This window comes from Halichondria panicea, chromosome 14 (genome assembly GCF_963675165.1).
Source record: "Halichondria panicea chromosome 14, odHalPani1.1, whole genome shotgun sequence".
Taxonomy (NCBI): Eukaryota; Metazoa; Porifera; class Demospongiae; order Suberitida; family Halichondriidae; genus Halichondria; species Halichondria panicea.
Window position 1 is genome coordinate 6,110,248 of NC_087390.1, and position 20,111 is coordinate 6,130,358.

A 20,111-nucleotide genomic window follows, 5' to 3' on the forward strand; every position below is an offset into this window, starting at 1 on the left:
TGTCGTGGTGATATAATATATACAAGATTGCATGTGGATGAAGGTTTTTCCCACATAATTATTCGATTGCGATCCCTCAAGATCAGCTCCTCCCATGCCATTTAGTGTACCCGACTTTAAACATGCAGTCATAATTTAATTATAGAACCAGCCTCGGTTAGGACGCCCTCTTTTATAACTCCTATAATTATCCTATTATAAAATTTTTTTCGTACATTAATTGTTTCTACTGGTTCTATAATTAGAACGATTTACGGTATACGTAATATAGCTATCATTTTTATGCAACAAGTTTCTCAAATTCCACACAACGACATAATAATAATTATGACACAAATAAACACAAAATTAATAAAAAGTGTGAAATATAATAAATATCATAAGAATAAAAATAATAAAGTGTCCCACACACACATGGCAGCATCATAAAAACATGTATACACTTATATTGACTCTAAATGTATGGACTGAGTCTCTCGAAGGTTCCAACTTGAAACAGTACACACAGAGTGAAGGTGAAAGTTAATAGCACAGCGTAAGCCATCCAGGGATGTATGGACACTCCGAATATGTACGCCTGTGTGTGTGGAGTGTGTGGAGTGTGAGGTGTGTGGAGTATGTGTGTGTGGAGTGTGTGGAGTGTGGAGTGTGTGGAGTGTATGGTACAATAAGAATAGCTGTTGATTATGCTCGACTTTCCTTTAACAATAGCTACCATTATACATAGTGTGAGCATTATGTGCATCACACACACACTGTTAGAATGTGCCATGCATGAAAACAAGTGGTGACCTTTTCAACTCTTTATCACAATTCAACACAAAATGTGCCTCATTTATGAATTCTAAACTAAGCCTAAGAGGTGGTTAGTACCAACCACCACCACTGACCAGTGTGGGCGTGGTTAGTACCAACCACCACCACCGACTAGTGTAGACACATCACTGACTGTTGTATGTAGTTATTATAACCTGCACAATGCTTTTTTAAGTGGCTCTATCTACCAATGCCCCACACGCCCACTCACCCTGAGCCGTGTAGTCTGCAGGTAGGATACGAGGGAGTCCATATCGAGAAGGGGTGTGGTCTCGTATACGTAGGGGCGCGCCCTGACCTCTGGACCCATATCCTTGAGTCGCTCACACGCATGTGTCACACGGGCAGCCTGACAGAGAGAGAGAGGGGATGAAAATATTGTACATGTAAATACAGATGATTAGTTTGAAGTAATGACGTCTAAGAGGGAGGGATGTGAGGCCGGCAGGTTTGTAACCACTACTGTAGCTACTCCAATGCCTCTGTATATAAAAGGGATATCCCACACCCTCACAAAAGGCACACACCACACACCCTCACGCACACAAAAGGCACATACACCACACGCCTACTCTCACAAAAGGCACACCTGCACAAAGGGCACGATCACGAGCACCAGCCAGGAGATACAATTGAGACCAGCTGCAACTGAAGACAGGATCCTCAGATTCTCATCTCTAGGAAAGGCTGTTCTCTCATTAACAGCCTCGAGGTCAATCAGGCCCACCACGGCTAGGCTGAACAGGTCGAACAGAACTAGGCCAGTGAGAGTGGCCGTGCGCCGACTCAGCACTTTCAGGTATCGCTTGGACTCGTAGATGTCCTGTATAGGGGCGGGGGAAGAAGTATGTTTCTAAATATTGTGTGATCATTGTAGGGACAGTACTGCAGTTATGATATTTAAGTGGTTTCAATAATAACAAGCAAATAATTATCACACACACACACCCCACACACCACGCCCACACACACCACCACCCCACACACACCACCACCCCCCACACACACACACACTCACCTTAATAGCAGCGTCCACATGCTCGTATTTGTTCTCCTTAATGAGTCTGGCTATGTCCCAGATTAGGTACACATTCATCTCAGCCTGAGCAGCGTAGTTGAGCACAGAGAAGAGGTAGACTAGGTCGAAGGTGAAGAAACCAAACAGAGAGAAAATAACCAGAAACATACGAATTCCACCCTTAATTCTGTGAGTGTGTGTGTGTGTGTGTGTGTGTGTGGGGTGTGTGTGTGTGTGTGTGTGTGTGTGTGTGGGTGAGTGTGTGTGTGTGTGTGGAGGTGTGTGTGTGTGTGTGGGAGGGTGAGTGTGTGTGTGTGTGTGTGTGTGTGTGTGTGTGGGTGAGTGTGTGTGTGTGTGTGTGTGTGTGTGTGTGTGTGTGTGTGTGTGTGTGTGTGTGTGTGTGTGTGTGTGTGAGTGTGTGTGTGTGGGGTGGGTGGGTGTAGGTGTGTGTGTGTGTGTGGGGGGGGTGGGTGTAGGTGTATTAACATAATGCTACAAGCAAGGAAAACAAAGTAAGGCAAGTACAATTTAATGAATCCTACTGGACACAGGAGCACACTAAAGCAGTGGTGGATCTAGAAAAAGTGATAGGTAGGTGCTGCAAGAGTCTCCTTCAATAAACGCGCGCGAAAATCCGGGGTTACGCCCCTTTTGACGTCATTTCCGGTGGGTGCTGTGCCAATAATGCAAGTGTTGTACTGCTGCACTCTATTCTTGTCGAGCCTAGTCTGCACTGCAGTGCTGCTTTTATCACAGCTTTTAAAGATACTACTGTACTAGATAGGTCTACAGCTACTCAGCTAGCTAGTACCAAGTCTGAGTTAACCAATGAGTGAGACACAAAGATAATTAATTTGTCCAAGGTCAGGGGGGTGCTTGAGCACCCTCTGCTACCTGCTGGATCCGCCCCTGCTAAAGGGGCACTGTACAATAGCTATTTTAAACACTAAGTCACAACAGTGTATGGAATTTTAACTTAGCTATAGCTACTCCAACACTTACGTTACATCCGGGGGCCACATCACGACAAGGCTGGGGTCAAACAGGTTTCCTGCCATTGCTGAGATGATCCGTATCACAAGAGACATGAACAACCACACAAGAGCAGCAATGAAGAACACACTGCAGTGCACAGTGTGGGAGTTGAACACTATATCATTAACAAGGCCTATCACATGACATGCTTAAAGATCAAACTTCTTCATCTATGTATTATTTAGAACACACCTAGCCAAGATTAAAGGATGGCCTCGAGGTTAACGTGGTGTTCGAGGCGCAGCCGAGTGCATTACGTAACCGAGAGGCCATCCGAGTGCACCAGCATTAAAACACGTGACTTGGCTAGGTGTGTTCTAGTGCTGTCACGTGAGCTCTAGCCTCGTGGCAGCTAGATTTAGCTACAGTTGCTGGTGGCTAGCTAGCTAGCTAGACGTAATAGCAAGTTTTAGTAGGTTTGTAGATCCAGTAACTGATGCAAAGGAGAAGGAGATACGATCTAAAGTTATCTGGACTGACTGGGCATGTTTTCGACTTATTTCTCCTGCTAACCAACAGTCCCGATCCCACTACTGGATATGCCTCCAGCTGATCTGGCTTACTGGATGGGAAACTTTGTGCGCAAACTATATGGCAATGAGTATCTGGTTTGCTCTTTTGGAAAGCTATGATATTCGAAGCACCTTTGATGAAACGATTATATGGATCTGGCTTAGGTACAGGTACATACATCTTCGAAGCAAGCTGAGCCTATTTCTCCAGACGAAAAAGGTCAAGTCAGCAATTCGGTACACATGAAACAAGTCGAAACAATAACATTCAACTTTCTAATACTTTTCAGCTTTGCTTGTGTACATATTCAATCTGCTTGTATTATGATTGTTTGATAAAAGTGTGCATTAACAAACCAACTTAATCCACACTTAACAACTTAAAGCACACTTAAGTGTGGATTAAGTTATTTAATCCATGGTCACCTGACCACTTTCAGATAAGCTGATTGGCTGGAGATCATGTGATCAGCACTAATTCTCCAATAGACTAGGGGCTATAAAATATTCTTGTGTGTTTTCTTATAAAATGAAAATTTGGCAAGCTACTTTCGAGAGGCCATAACTTCACTAAAAATCAAGAGATGCATTCTGTAGCTCTAGACAAGGCCTGTCACATGACACTCACATGAGAATTCTGATGAGTCTTGTGTTGTAGGAAACATTGCCAGATTCTGAGTTCTTAATAAACACCTGTGTATGTATGTGGTGGGGGAGAGGATTAGAGTACAAGTTATATCGTGACATAAACACGACCAATGTTAGCAGTTCTAGAGTTAGCCTCCTTCATTGGCCTCCATTCTTCGGGGAATTGCGGCCTGGGATCGAGGCTATTCTAGAGTATACTAATAGTGTATCCTTTCCATAATTATAATTTACTCGTTAATCTAAATGCAATAATAACGAAACCCGCCCCCCACACTCACACACCCACTCACACCCCCCACACACACACACTCACACACACCCACTCACACCACTCACACACACACACACACACTCACGTGACTGGCGAGTCTGGACAGGTACTCAGTTTCCCCTTTGCTGAAGAGGTACACTCCAAAGAAATAGGCCAGGAGCAGCACAATATCCGGGAGGATGAGAGCAGAGATGATATTGTCACTACATCTTATAGGGGGGTGTTTGGTGGGTGTGGGTTCCACTGTGGTGTTGATCGTGGAGGCAGGCCCAAGGTTGACTTCGGGAACAAACTGTGTGTGTGTGTGTGTGTGTGGTGTGTGTGTGGTGTGTGTGTGTGTGGGTGGGTGGGTTAAATAATTATATGTGACACTCATTTAGTGAATTGTCTAAATAGGTGACAAAAATCTACACAGCAGTTATGTTATTGTTTGAGGACAGATATTTAGCTAAAGAGACAGTGAGGCTATTGTTTACTACATGTTAATAAATAAACAACAGTATATAGGATTGTGTACAGTGGAGTATAGGACTGCGTGTGAAGATGGGAGGGGTGGTATTCAGAGAGCACTTGCATGGATACTGCACGTGTATCGGATATACAAGTGTAGCAAACACACCAGGTGTTCCTATGCTGCTCAACAGACATGAGCATGCAGTGACAATACAATAACAAATAATGTTTTCTGTACAAACGAAATCTAACGCCCGTCCACTGTTCCAAGCGTACACAAAACCACCCACTCTCTAAATTAAAACATTTCAGATCCATGAGTAGTATATAAAGGCATGCAATATATAGAGGCATGAAATTTTTGAAATCTCGACATGCAGAAGAATGATTGCTATGGGGACCATACACTATCAGTGTACGAGGAAATACAGCTGCAAGACAAGGCGGCTAAACTAAGTGATGTCAGAGTAAAGCCGACTGAAAATATTTCGAGGAGCAATGAAGATAAGAATTATCGTTTGACATCTAACAAAGAGAGTAACTTAAAAGCAAATTGTTGCTTAAGTTTTCTTTTCTTTTTGTTAGCCATTGCCGTGGGTGCAGCAATTGGATTGTCTGTGTATACTCTAGTGAGTTCTAACCAAGACATGGACAACGTGATGGAAGAAATCCAAGAGCTTAAGTTGCAATTAAACAAGACAAAAGAAGCGAGTGAAACAGAGATTGCAAAATGGATCAAATATCTAAACTACACTCTCTCACAAATAAAAACTGATGGCTTGATGTTACAGAACGCAACCATGACTCAATTGAACAGCCTGCAGTTTTCAGCAATATATATAGCGAGCTCTCTAAATACAGCCAATGAAGAAACCATGACTCAATTGAACAGCCTGCAGTCTTCAGTGAGCTCTCTAAACACAACCAATGTAGCAACCGTGACTCAATTGAACAGCCTGCAGTCTTCAGTGAGCTCTCTAAACACAACCAATGTAGCAACCGTGACTCAATTGAACAGCCTGCAGTCTTCAGTGAGCTCTCTAAGCACAGCCAATGTAGCAACCGTGACTCAATTGAACAGCCTGCAGTCTTCAGTGAGCTCTCTAAGCACAGCCAATGTAGCAACCGTGACTCAATTGAACAGCCTTCAGTCTTCAGTAAACTCTCTAAACACAACCAATGTAGCAACCGTGACTCAATTGAACAGCCTGCAGTCTTCAGTGAGCTCTCTAAACACAACCAATGTAGCAACCGTGACTCAATTGAACAGCCTGCAGTCTTCAGTAAACTCTCTAAACACAACCAATGTAGCAACCGTGACTCAATTGAACAGCCTTCAGTCTTCAGTGAGCTCTCTAAACACAACCAATGTAGCAACCGTGACTCAATTGAACAGCCTGCAGTCTTCAGTGAGCTCTCTAAACACAACCAATGTAGCAACCGTGACTCAATTGAACAGCCTGCAGTCTTCAGTAAACTCTCTAAACACAACCAATGTAGCAACCGTGACTCAATTGAACAGCCTGCAGTCTTCAGTGAGCGCCCTGGAGGGTGTACCTCCACCTGCACCTACAGACTAGTCATCACGAGGTGCCCCATCTCACAGAACATTGTTTGAACAGTAATGAGACTATACATTTACAAACACTAGCAGCTTAATCAGTTATGGGTCAGTGAGTACTAGACCGAAGTAGTCATTATCATTCACGTGTGTACTAGTTGTTGAGTTACCATTAATTCACACACTATTACCATGCAATAGGATTTTGTTATTGCAGAATTAGATGTAGCAAACATTTCTATACAAAGTCATATGATCGTACATGCTCAGTCTAATACCTAATACGTAGGGGGGGCTTATCTTCAAAGGAGCCTTATCCTCATGGCATTGTTATTGCAATCTCCCTGGCTGACTGACTGATAATGATTAACTAATAATTATGAGAGGAGCCAATACTGAGGGCATTGCAAACTCAGAGGTATAAATAACAGTCGGTCAATCTCCAAGCAATTTGCCTATTTGACCGGCCATTTAACTAATGATTATTTCACACTAACCATGTGAGCCATGCGTACACCCCACCCCCCCCACACACACACACCCCCCCACACGCACACACACCCATACACCCCCACACACACACTTACCACATCTCTTCGGAAGCAGGAGAGTATCTGCGTCACCATGGCAGCCAGGATAGCCAGTGTCCACAGGGTCACTAAGAGCACTTGTCCCACTCTCCCAGCTGTGCTCTGTCGGAACGGTATCCAGCCAATCTGTGTGGGTGTGTGAGGGTGTGGGCGTAAGTGGGTAGGGGACACAAAGTTGCATTATTAGCTATGGCAAAGTTTTGCAAGTAACATGACTTCCTGTCTGAAACACATAAATAACTAAAGACAATTTGGCAATGACATTATTGCTGACTGGAGGCAAGTGGCGGCTCCAGGCACTCGGATTGGTCAGGTACCAAGCAGGAAGTCACATTACTTTCCGAATACATCTGATGCAAGGCAACGCTTCGTTTGATATTCTCTCTCTTTTAATGCTCTTTTAATGAACTCTTTGTATGTATTGCTGTGTATTAATTCTCTACTTCTCGTAACTACTGACTGACTGGCTGACTGAGAGGTTGTGTACGGACATGTGCAAATATCTGACACAGCAATGACAATATGATAGTCTGCAGCTGTTGCAGTTATCAAGTGTATTCACGATGCAACACGATCTCAGCAGCTGCCTAGAGTTATAGCAGCTATGAATATCGGGTATAGGTCATGCTCCAAACGAAACTTCAAGAGTTTTACAAGCATAAAAAGGTCAAACGCAATAATTATTTTATTCTTTACCTAGAGAGTGATACAGAATGACCAAACTTGTTATTCTTACAATATGTAGTTAACTAAATTCCCTATATTTAATTGAAACCGAAACTTAAGAGCTTAATTTATAGTTCTACGAGCGTAAAAAGGTCAATTCTAACCCAACACTCTCGAATAAGGCGCTAGCTAATAAAAAATGACCAAATTTGTTATTACAATACATAGTTGACTAAACTCCCTCTAGTGTATCAACAACCTTAGCACCGGATGCCATACATGCGCACAATGGACACCATTAATCCCTCACCATTCTGAGACATGTCTTGTAGGGACGGAGAATATATCTCTCACACTTCCTGATAGCCATGGCCGTGTGGTCCTGTAGATAACAGCAATAAATATTTTTTATTTTAGTCGGTTCTTTCGATGTATGTATACACAGGGAGCACCTTGAGAGGCCGTGAGCGTATTGTACTAACTCTATCTGCAAAGATAAATCTAATCGATTGATTGATTGATTGCTTGATCAAAGGGGAGCTGAGGGAGGGGATTGTGTACGGTACAATGATGATTGTGTGTGCACTCCTGTGTGTATATATGGGAGCCACCATGGGATAACAATATACATTCTACAAACTAATACAATGGATGCACTACACACATCAAACACAGAGCTGCGCAACTACATCACATAATACAACCCATCTGATTAAACAAACATAATTATACCAACTCCAGTTAGAGCTAGAGACAACCAAGAAGCCAAATAATACCCAGCTGGGATGCTTGTGGTGGTTTAGACATGCAATTAGCTTGTACCCAAACAAACAGATCAAAGCTAACACTTTGAGCTCCTACAAAACAAAACAATCACAATCTCCCACTACTCACACTTACCCTAGATATGATACTAAAGGTCGGGTCTTCATCGCCTACGAAACCATGGTAATCGGAGTTAATATCACCAATGGGAGTTGTATAACTAGAAGCTGTAGTCCGTGAGCCCCAGCTTTGTCCAGAGTTTTCCAGCTCTCTATCATTACTAGCCATTAATAGTCTTCTGCTGCTGGAGTTTACAACAGAGAGTGGTAGTAGTCGTTGCTCCACACTGTCAATGGGTGAGAGTGAGCCTGACCGAGACGAACTGGTGGGACTCCTTGACTTGCTATTGAATGATACAGAGCGTTTGCTTCGTGAGTGTTCCTTGGAGCAGTCTCTCCCACACATATGTGCAGGGTCAGTATATCCTAGTTGGCAGTCTGGGGTACTCCCGGTCCCATACATATTCACTGAGCATGAATATCTTCTTGACAGGCTATAAAATTTAAAAGCTAGCTGTGTGCTAGTACTAGCTAGTGCTGCATGAGAGCTAGAGGTCACTTTTTTCCTAGCACGCGGCCTGATCCGAGGATACACTGGTGTAATTAGCAATTGCAGCGACGATCTTTACCATTCAAATGTGGTGAACTTTTTTTCTATAATTATAACCTCACACTTTGACTTTGTTGAGAGCTGCAATCATCATACAAATATTTATAACAACAAATTAATTGGCATAAAAACAATTAAACAAAACGAGCGTATAATTAACATAGTCATAAGGTTAGTTCAGCTATCAGTGTTTAGGCCAACGTCCTCCCACTGCGACTGTAGGTATGAGTGGTGCACTGTACCTCGTGAAGGAAGCTGAGAGGGAGGGGGAGGGGGAGGGGGAGGGGTTAGGACAACAAGGTGTGCAAGAGTCCAAAGGAGGTACGACATGCAGATCGATTAGGCGCTTGATTGAGCACTTTCCGTTCACGTGTAGGCCTAGGTTATTAATGCTGACTGGTGTAATTAGCAATTGCAGCGACGATCTTTACCATTCAAATGTGGTGAACTTTTTTTCTATAATTATAACCTCACACTTTGACTTTGTTGAGAGCTGCAATCATCATACAAATATTTATAACAACAAATTAATTGGCATAAAAACAATTAAACAAAACGAGCGTATAATTAACATAGTCATAAGGTTAGTTCAGCTATCAGTGTTTAGGCCAACGTCCTCCCACTGCGACTGTAGGTATGAGTGGTGCACTGTACCTCGTGAAGGAAGCTGAGAGGGAGGGGGAGGGGGAGGGGGAGGGGTTAGGACAACAAGGTGTGCAAGAGTCCAAAGGAGGTACGACATGCAGATCGATTAGGCGCTTGATTGAGCACTTTCCGTTCACGTGTAGGCCTAGGTTATTAATGCTGAGTCAGCTAATGAAGTGTTATAGTTAAGCCTAATTGCTGCTGCATGTCAGTACCTCCTCTGGCAAGAGTCAATGCAATGGATTTAATACCTAGGTAATTTTTTGCATGAGATTACGCCCACTCACTACAGCACATGATTACAGCTTGAACGGATCATAGAAACGCTGTTTATAGCATTTGGTGGAGTTGGTGAAGGAACAGAAGTTTATTATAGAACTTCACTAACAACACTCCCAAGATTTTGCTATAATACCCTACCAACAATCAACCCCCTCCACCACACACACACACACCCACACACGCCCACCTCTTGCTGTTGTGAATGGTGGTACCCCCCAGGATGATCCTCACTCCCTGGGTGGTCTTGTTAAGGTTGGCTATTGCCATGGCTTCAGCGTATGTGGCTCCACCCACCATAAACACTATGATATCCTGTGGTCTGTGGAATACAATACACACAAGTGTGAACAAGCGGTAATGCTTCGATATATAGCTACTTGTAAACTATAAACTAAAAGATACAAACCTACAAACCATCAAACCATTGTTTCGGGAGGTCATAACTTCACAAAAAAGCAAAACTAAGAGATGCATTCTGTAGCTCTAGACAAGGCCTACCACATGACATGCTCAGATCAAAGTTCTGTGAGGTACTAAAACGACCAACTCTGTGCCAAAAAGCAGTATCACTTCTCCCAGCAGTGACACTCGCCCACTCACCTTTCCTGTTGCCTATGGTTACCCACATAGGGATATTGCACCTCTTTAAGACGGCCTTTGATGAGCAACTCGAGTGTTTCAATCAGCAGCGGCTTGTGACGTGTGTACACATTCTCAACACCCTGTACATGTATGTGTGGGCGCATGTGTGTGTGTGTATGTATGTGTGTGTGTGTGAGGGTGGGGGGAGGCACAAGAAACAATACGACACCTGAGGTTGTAATACCTACAGTACATGTAAATAGCTTCAGGGAGGCTACTGTCTTGGGCCTAGGGCATAAATAGCTTCAGGGAGGCTACTGTCCTGGGCCTAGGGCATAAATAGCTTCAGGGAGGCTACTGTACTAGGGCCTAGGGCATAAATAGCTTCAGGGAGGCTACTGTACTAGGGCCTAGGGCATAAATAGCTTCAGGGAGGCTACTGTCTTGGGCCTAGGGCATAAATAGCTTCAGGGAGGCTACTGTCTTGGGCCTAGGGCATAAATAGCTTCAGGGAGGCTACTGTCTTGGGCCTAGGGCATAAATAGCTTCAGGGAGGCTACTGTCTTGGGCCTAGGGCATAAATAGCTTCAGGGAGGCTACTGTCTTGGGCCTAGGGCATAAATAGCTTCAGGGAGGCTAGTGTCTTGGGCCTAAGGCATAAATAGCTTCAGGGAGGCTACTGTACTAGGGCCCACACACACACAGCTGCAATAAGCTCATGAATACACTCTAGTACTGTCCTAAGGAACAGCAGATGCTGTACAAGCAATAATAATAATGTCCTCAGGACAAGTGCATAAACATGTCCTGTACAGTACATTGTGTATGAATATTTAACCTAAGCATGTTCTATATAAGGACCTTGTATAAGCAATGTCCTAAGGACACGTTCTATATAAGGATCTTGTATAAGCAATGTCCTAAGGACTAATTGTAGTGTCAACACACACAGCTGATGACTTCCTCTACACTAGCACTGTGTATATTGCATGTGTCATCAGCAAATTATGACAACATTGTCCTAAGGACAAGTCTCTATAAAACAGAGCAGCACATGAATTGAAACCAGAACAAGAAACATCTCAAGAAATCTAAAGCAGCTAAAACTCCAGAGCAAATAAAGAATAAAGCAAGTGAGCTGTAATTACGTTGTCAAGCACGCTTTAAATAGGTTTGTTGGCACTGGGGAATTTATAGTATAGCTAACATTTTCGTGGATTTCGTTGAAACCAACGATAAAACTTTCCACTCATGCCATCCTCGAAAACTTTACTTTAATTCACAACAAAACCAATTCGCAGAAATTAGACCCTCGAAAATCACTATAATTATTTGAATATTTTTTCTTACAGCCCTGATCAAGATGGGAAGTAGCAGAAAGGCCCCTTCTCAACGTCACACCAGAGTAAGGTACAGGACGACCTTGCCTCTCAGGAGGGTGGCGCAAATACAGAGTACAGAGGCTAAAGGTCACGGAGGGATGGTTGCCAAGGGCAGCCGAGTTGCTAGGCTACAGAGCCGTTTGGCTAAGTACACACTGGCCAATCAGAAGAGAGTGTGTAAACTACGAAATGGTTGCAGGTACAGTCACAGCGTAATAGCTAACGATATAAAATAACATAGCGCAAAAGATTGTTACAGTAAGTGAATAGATCAACAATAAGGTCAAAGTCTATTTCTCTACTACCGCATTACTAGAATGTTTTGCGAGTGAAAAACCTTTGCAAATGAGCCAAATCAGCAGAAAATTTGACCCTTTGCGATCTAACTATTGCGTTCTGGCGAGGATCGTGTGTATTTACTAGTAATAATTTAGGTTTTGCGGATTTTATTGTTGCGAATTGATCAACCCTCGCAAAATTTGCAAATGTTTGATCCTCGCAAAACATTCTAGTAATACGGTAACTTGTACATGTATGTCTAATGGAGCAACACTATAATGGGTTATTCACTATAACTACAAGAGCTTGTCTTGTGTCTACCTACAGTACATGTAAATAGCTTCAGAGGCTGTACTAGGGCCCCCACACACACACATACACCCATTCCACACACCCACCACACACACACACACACACACACACACACACACACACACACACACACACACACACACACACACACACACACAGATGCAGGAGGACTCCTATGCGACCTGACGCAGTGGCGAGGATAATGAGAGCCACTTGCAAGAGGAACGGAGGGATCGTACCGAAGAGGAGCTTTGCTGCCAGGGCTCAGAGAGCAGCTGCTAGGAACTGTCGTCTCACTAAATAAACAATCCAGACTAACAGCAACAGCTGAAAACTCAGTCAACTTTGTAGCTATAATTATTAGCAGACATTTTGTAGGTCTAGAATAGCCCAAGACTAGATAATTGGAAACTAGAGATTGCTAGTTCAGAAATAAACGTACAAACTTGTATTCAAAAGCAATAGCCAAACCTTTCATAGAGTTACAATATCAATTGGTAATAATTATAGTTTACATAAACATATAATCAGTACATGCATACTTGTACATGCTTAAAACAAATAAAATACTACAATTAAAGACTAGCAGTTTAAACCAACTTTTTCTTACCTTGAGACCTTTGAAGAGCATTTTGCCGAATGAAAGGGGTGTGGTCTTGTTCTGGAACAACTCATTGGTTCTCTTGGCAGACCCAGCATACTCCAACAGTGCACGTGGGAACTAGGGGAGGAGACAAAGAATGAGAAGATAACACAATTTGTAGTACAGTCTATCACGTATGACATGAAAGGCTATAATTATATACTAAATATAGCCCATAGTTTTTGCCTAAAAAAAGTAACTTGACAAACAGAACTAAAGTTATGGCCTTTCAAAGTTGCACTATTACTTGCGGTCATATAGACACAGGTATGTAATTATAATAACGCCCACTCACTTTTCTGTCCATATCTGAGAGGCCACGTGATGCGAGCAGCTGGTCGATCCTCTCAGCGTCACCACGGGAAATCCCCTCATAACGAAGGGTGTGGAGTAGCCCCAGACGAAGGCAGTCGTCCAATCGAACCATAGGATTGCTAATCACCGACTCTAAGTTCTGTGTGTATGTGGGCGGGGGGTACATGTGTGTACGTGTGAGTGTGTGTGTGTGGGTGGAGTACTTAAGCTTACACTATCCTACACACACACACACACACACCCCGCACACATCACACGTCACTCACACCCACACACCACTCACAGCCATGGCCTTCCCACGGTCCGTCCCTGTCACGAGGTCTTGTTCAGTCTCAGACACGCCCATCAACTGGTGATTGTTCACGATGCGCGACAACTCACTCACCACGGCAACGTGCTTGGATACAGTCCCAGAGAGTTTGCGGAATTGAGGATAGTTCTCAATGAATTGCTGTGTGTGTGTGTGTGTGTGTGTGTGTGTATGGTGTGGGCGTGTGTGTGAAACTACTATACAGTGGATTGCAGTGCACTTGCAACAAGCAATTGCCACATCAAATCCACAATAAATGAATTGATTGGGGCGAGCGAAGCGAGTCCCTTCCTAGTGATGAACGTTGCAATTTTGTCTGTGTGTCTGTGTGTGTGTGTGTGTGTCATGGACCGGCACGATATTTGTTTTTTGTACTCGTGACCCTTTACCAAATTTTACGTGAAAGCTGCGCATGGGCAAGAGCTAGCTACACTCAGGAACGAAGGGTCAGACAAGACACAGAGACTCTTGAGGCTACAAGCACGCCTACGTCAGGTCAGAGCAGCTCAGATGGGGACCTTCTGAGCCTAAGATCACACAGGCATGCCTGCAGGAGGTCACAGCAGCTTACTTGCCATGTTTTACTTCCAAGTCTTGTGTTTTTGTGATAATAAACCTGCTAGCTCAACAGGACAAAACAGAGATCGAGGCCAGTCACTAGGACAGGTCAGAGCAGCTCAGATGGAGACTTTTGAAGTTGCACAGGCACCTTTAGACAATACAGCACTACGGCAGGTCAGACCAGCTCAGATGGAAACTTCTGAGGCCACACAGGCACGCTTACAACAGGTCAGAGTCGCTTTAAGGATTGTTTACACTGACAGTATACTATAGCCTTGTAATTTGGGTCCAGCAAAAAGTGATAATATCTCCTTGCTTAGTTTGTACAGCCAGCTCTTTCGTGTTGAACTTTCACTCATAGATATAATTATGTTTCACTCTTAGTAAGTCAACTTCATGTTACACCATGCACAGTCAAAGACAACAATCCTACACCACTCTGACAGAATAATTGTCACGGGTATACAGCTGGCACAGGAAAGTTGTATCTACATGGACTACTCGGTTATTCACAATCACTGTTCATTTCATTCGATTCATATAAACAATATACTTAAAATTACCACATTGTACCAAATGTCTGTACAACAAATACAAAATTGCTCGCTCGCCCCAAACATGCTCTGCATGCTCCTAGTAATTTATAAATGTACATTGTTTGTACGTGCCAATTTTGTTTGGCAAGTGCACTGCTTTACACACTGTACGTAGTATGTATGTGATGACTAGGGACAGAATAGGTGTGGGTTCGATTCCCTCTTGGGGGACTTTTCGTATATTTCTTTACAGTAATTTTCCTAAATTTTGAATACATTATACTCTTGTCAAGTACATAATCAAGTTGGGTCGTCGCCCGGTTTCTGTGAAACTTCGTTTCACAGAAACCGGGCGACGCCCCAACTTGCCCTAGGTTTACAAGTGGCCAAAATTATTCAACTTGGTCCTAATAAAAGTTATATTCAAGGCAAATCTCTTGCAAGTGCACTGCAATCCACTGTAGTATGTACTGAGCGATAAGTATAGAGTTCTCTGGTTGCTTTGTACACAAACTGTTCATTTGGGACCTGGCCTTTATACCAGCATTCACCTGTCTTTATGGTGATGGCCATTAGGTATAGGGGTCCACTGTAAAACTTAGACAAACAAACTTACTAAAAATTGGATAGTTATTTTATTTACTGTAGACAAGTAACTGACGTACCTTCATGTCAGCGATTGATTCAATCTTGGCATGACCCTTGGACTTCTCTTGGTACTCGTCCACAAGACTCTTTATGTTAGCACCAATCTCACCAAAGTTCAGGTACATGTTCTGCAAGGGTTAAACAATCACATGGTGCGTACATATAAAGCATGTTCCCTATGGGTTAAACAGTCACATGGCACACGTCTGGCTGTACAGTTTTGCTATCAAAGCTGCTTTAGCTAAAACAATAGTTAGCAAGTAAATCTAAAATCCTTATAATTATCAACACTCACATCACGAAAGAACTCATCATTTTCCGGAGAGAGGACCACCTCCTGTGAAAATCATGAATGATGAATAAGCTATTATTATTATATACCCTAAGGCATTGTAATGTGTATCACTAGTGCACTGAATTACATGTACAGACTGTTTTGAGAGCTCTCTTTGACTGCCCATAACTCTCTAGTTGGGATTGTTACTGACGAGATAGCTACTACTGACGCACGTGTAGATCTTTCTTGATGCCCGGAGCTCTGGATAAGTCGACCCTGTGGTTGTTGATAGTCAGCACCTCGTGAACCATGGCTTGATACGACCACTGCATGGAGGGAGGGGTGGGGCTATACATGACGAGGGAGGGGGTGGGGCTATACATGACTATCAAGCACACACACACACACCATACAGTCCACACTCTATACACTTCCCCCGCCCCCTCACCTGATTAAGCAGTGGAGTGACGGGATCATCACGTCTGTCCAGTATGAGCAGGATGGGTGTGGTGTCGGACGTGAATTTGAACAACTCTTGCTCTCTATGTATTGTTTTCTGTACGAGACACACAAAGGTCAAAGTCCACACGACATGTAACTTAGAGAGGCTATAACATAAGTCTAGATGACCAAAACCATAAGTTGCATTTAGCAGCTCTTGGAGAGATCTTTTCATACGCTAAATTTTGACACAGAGCTAACCGGTGATAGAGAGTGCCACTAACACTATGTTACTGTTGATAAGAAATCCACCATTTCCCCGGACACCACCCACCACTAACTTACACCGATCTCCTCCCCTAGCCGGCGTGTCATACTGGACTTCTCTGTATACCTGTAGCAAAAACACAATAAAAAAAACATGTTATATATAAAGAGCATCATACATGTACGAAAATAAATTATTCTACCACAATAGATTCAACGTCACTATCCTGAGCTGTACGAATATTTAGAATGCGAAATATTTAGTTCATACAAAAATGTGCACCAACGAAAATTACCCGCTATACGATATATAGGTCACCTGATGCTGGGTCTCTTCCTGAGTGCTAACAGTAGGGACACAAGGCCATCACATGTTCTCAGAAACTCCGCCCTCTTCCACAGACCACCCGGCTCACCCGCCACCTCCAGGTTGAGGGAGAAGAGATGGTGGGCCACCGCTATGTAGTCACCGTAGAACTCCTGTGAGGGTGTGTGAGGTGTGAGGGTGTGAGGGGGTGTGAATTATGTGTATTATGTGAGGGTGTGTATTGTGTGGGGCTGTGTGAAGTGTGAGGGGTGTGAGTATTCTATGAACGTGTTCAAAACAGCCACCGTTAGATTGCTAGTGTGATATTCTCGCTGTATTAGGAAGAAGCTGACCTTCCCTCTAGGAAGCACACACCATACATGTACATACTATTTCCTCGGTTGTCTATTCATATAAATGAACATGATTGTAAAGCGGTCAGTTGTCGTGTACCTTGATTTCCCTGACTGACTCGTGTTCATCAGCCTCCGCCAGTGTCTTGAGAGCGGGGCGGTCCAGGCGATTGGAGAAATCTACACAGTTATAACCAGGGTAAAGAGAAATACTTTATTGTGAGAATGTGTGGAAGCGGGTTGTTTCAAACAAGCTATTATAATACATACGTGTATGAAAAACACCGACACAGTGTGTGTGTGTGTGATGTGTGGTGCGTGTGCGTGGGCGTGTGTGCATTGTGCTACAAACTTACACACGAAATAAGAGCTGTATTTCGGAGACTTTAGCTCATCAGTCAACCTCTCAATATTCTCCTGCAAGGAATTATCATAATTATAGAGAATGATTACTTCCTCTAGACAAAAATAACTCCTTCTTAGAGTTTACAGACAGGCAGTGATGAATTGAGGATTGAAAAATAGCCTACACTTAGAAAATTCTGGGAATAACAGGTTTATGTACATACGTGAAACATACAGACATGACATTATGTACAGTCGTACATGATATGTCTAAAAACTGCTTATTTTATACGTACTTGAGTAGGTCGAACAAAACAGATGGCGCTGAGATGCTTCATTGACTCTCGGCCAGGGTTGCTTAGCAACTCGAACAGATAGACCTCCTTCTGAAGTATCTCCGACTGCGAGTATACCATGCTCACTATACTGATCTGTGTGGGCGTGTGTGAGTGGGGAGGGTTTGTGTGTGTGTGTGTACGTGTGTACATGTGTGTGCGGGGTGTGTGTGTGTGTACAGTACATTGGACGGAGGAGTCTATAGATCTACCAAACGAAAAGGGAAGCATATCAAACGTAGCTACAACCTCATCTCTGACGTCTGCATCAGTCTATTCTAGCCATGCTTGAACTAGCTATCACAGAGCCATTATCAATGGCTACTCCTCACAGTCTCTTTGTCCATGAGTAGGACCTTCATCCCAGCCCCACTCTCCTTTATCATACGACTGATGTACGCCTTCACTCCATGTACCACGTCCATGACTGACTTTAATACTACATGTACTTTACTTTCTTTGGCATGTGACACTCCGTGAGGCCGCTCCCACACAGGAGGAGCTGCATAAAGTAAGGGAAAGGTCGTCCGTAGGAATAAGCTTAAAACTAGGACTATGCATTTAAACATTTGTGGTGATTTAGTGGATATAATTATAGATCTATCAAGGTTTGCTCATGCATGTTAATTTTGCTTTTAGTAGCATGCAGCATTCAGCTAGTTTATGCTCAAGCTGCATACAACATGAGAGGATTGTTTGGATGAGGTTTAAGATAATTTACATTGCATGTTGTACACATTAACACAATAATAATTGATTTTGGTATTGTTGTACACAACAACTATACACAATGATAATTGTTGATAAAAAGCAAACGCATTTCAAATGCTCTGCCATGCAATCCTAATCACATATACACAACTGTAATAATCCAACACTGTCACTACATGCATGTATAAATTCATCCATGTTAATAGCTAAGATAATACATTAACAGGTTAATTGTTCAACATTTGTGATAATCTACTCTCTAGACTGGATGGACTGTACCCCAGTAGTGTGTGTTTCCTCTGTTGACTCAAGTGATGGGGAGCAAATTCATATACCACCTCATAATGGTGCCGGCTCATGCTTTAAAAAGGAATGGATCAGACCTGCAGTAAATATACATTCATGATCATGTGATATATTCATGCAGTGGCACAAACAACAGGTGTGCAATAATTTTTTATAAGTATATTTGTTGCCCAATGAGTGGGCAGATCAAAGCAATCCAGTGCTCTGTATATGGCATGCATGTTGCATCACTATACCATGCATAATAATTGTTATTATGCAGTAGATTTCATGAAAGAAATGTACATTGATCTGTATAATATTATAATACTCACGTAAGTTGTGACGTGACCAGCACTGACGGAGTAAAGCCATCCAAACCATATTATATTAGTCTATGGTCCAATAGTATAGTATATGTATGGAGATCAAGGAGGACTAAATGAAAATTTCACATTTATAGTTCAACTTCTTACGATTGTGTTTCTTGAGCTGGAAAGCCTTCACAGTGTCAGCCAGTGACGTGTTAGAACCTCTATCAGTTTGATCCTCCATCAATACATGCATAAAGTGCATGTATATGCATGGGAATATACTATTTTTGATTATGAGATTTCAGCTTTGAGAAGCTGTACTTGAGCATGTATTGTTTATGGGATGCATCACGCATGCATGCAGAGAGAGCTATTATATAATATAATATGCATGAATTTTACTTCACAATGAATCTATGTCACGGTTGTCCTGTGTGTGATTGGGGTGGTCCATTCATTGTGAAATAACTCCAACCATGCATGCAAGTGGTCTGAGCGTTTCCCTGACAACTCGCTGTTGAACAAACTATATAGTGGAGGCAGGAAAAATTGGCTTAAAGAATTATTCTTACTTAACACCATAGTCTTTAGCACATGCAGATAAAAAAATGTGCTATTTGTATTGAGTAATTAGGCCGGGGGAAGTTATGTGGTCAATTATGGCTTCATTTATGCTTTATGACTGTGGTGGACAAGTATGCCTGGGACTTCTACATGGAAAATGCTAACTTTTAACTGCATGGTTGCAGAGCTACCAGCTCTATACAGCATATAATTATAATTATATCAAAGTTGTCATGAATTCCTTGTTAAAAAAAACAAAGAATCTTGAATTTCAGTGAAATATGACGAAGTTCAATATAACAAGTTTATGAAAGTCGAACTTAGACTTCTTTTTTTTTGATTTTGTTTCCCCTCAACCATAATCATTGGCAACTGATTCTGAAATTGCATTAACGTAAAATAATATATACATG

The 20,111-nt window shown here is 42.7% G+C and overlaps 2 protein-coding genes and 2 long non-coding RNA genes across 4 annotated transcripts; 1 reads left to right on the plus strand and 3 right to left on the minus strand.

Moving 5' to 3' along the window:
- Positions 1-274: 274 nt before the first annotated feature.
- On the minus strand, positions 275-8,963 carry LOC135347884 (uncharacterized). Its single transcript, XM_064545997.1, has 10 exons — positions 8,471-8,963; positions 7,881-7,952; positions 6,902-7,030; positions 4,386-4,592; positions 4,010-4,074; positions 2,837-2,956; positions 1,835-2,021; positions 1,406-1,639; positions 1,028-1,165; positions 275-577 (listed from the first exon to the last, which is right to left on the minus strand). The coding sequence occupies exons 1-10, from the start codon at positions 8,855-8,857 to the stop codon at positions 455-457; spliced, it is 1,662 nt and encodes a 553-aa protein (XP_064402067.1). The 5' UTR covers positions 8,858-8,963; the 3' UTR covers positions 275-454.
- Positions 8,964-9,486: 523 nt separating this feature from the next.
- LOC135347877 (vacuolar protein sorting-associated protein 45-like) lies at positions 9,487-18,318 on the minus strand. Its single transcript, XM_064545986.1, has 16 exons — positions 18,157-18,318; positions 17,786-17,920; positions 17,501-17,561; positions 17,245-17,324; positions 16,804-16,964; positions 16,563-16,611; positions 16,225-16,332; positions 16,010-16,102; positions 15,795-15,836; positions 15,517-15,627; positions 13,728-13,895; positions 13,425-13,583; positions 13,097-13,207; positions 10,532-10,653; positions 10,119-10,250; positions 9,487-9,671 (listed from the first exon to the last, which is right to left on the minus strand). The coding sequence occupies exons 1-16, from the start codon at positions 18,247-18,249 to the stop codon at positions 9,608-9,610; spliced, it is 1,689 nt and encodes a 562-aa protein (XP_064402056.1). The 5' UTR covers positions 18,250-18,318; the 3' UTR covers positions 9,487-9,607.
- On the plus strand, positions 11,488-12,980 carry LOC135347996 (uncharacterized). Its single transcript, XR_010398585.1, has 3 exons — positions 11,488-11,646; positions 11,866-12,094; positions 12,646-12,980. It is a non-coding gene; the product is annotated as an uncharacterized LOC135347996 (long non-coding RNA).
- Positions 18,319-18,621: 303 nt separating the features above from the next.
- Positions 18,622-19,857, minus strand: LOC135348008 (uncharacterized). Its single transcript, XR_010398600.1, has 2 exons — positions 19,156-19,857; positions 18,622-18,918 (listed from the first exon to the last, which is right to left on the minus strand). It is a non-coding gene; the product is annotated as an uncharacterized LOC135348008 (long non-coding RNA).
- Positions 19,858-20,111: the final 254 nt, after the last annotated feature.

Coding starts and splice junctions, on each gene's coding strand:
- LOC135347884 (XM_064545997.1), bottom strand. CDS start 8,857: ATGTATGGGACCGGGAGTACCCCAGACTGCCAACTAGGATATACTGAC. Junction 2,957..4,009: donor AGACTCATCAGAATTCTCAT/GTGAGTGTCATG, acceptor TGTGCACTGCAG/TGTGTTCTTCATTGCTGCTC. Junction 2,022..2,836: donor ATGTGGCCCCCGGATGTAAC/GTAAGTGTTGGA, acceptor ACACACTCACAG/AATTAAGGGTGGAATTCGTA.
- LOC135347877 (XM_064545986.1), bottom strand. CDS start 18,249: ATGGACGTGGTACATGGAGTGAAGGCGTACATCAGTCGTATGATAAAG. Junction 16,965..17,244: donor AGTCAGTCAGGGAAATCAAG/GTACACGACAAC, acceptor ACACCCTCACAG/GAGTTCTACGGTGACTACAT. Junction 16,612..16,803: donor AGGAAGAGACCCAGCATCAG/GTGACCTATATA, acceptor TTTTTGCTACAG/GTATACAGAGAAGTCCAGTA.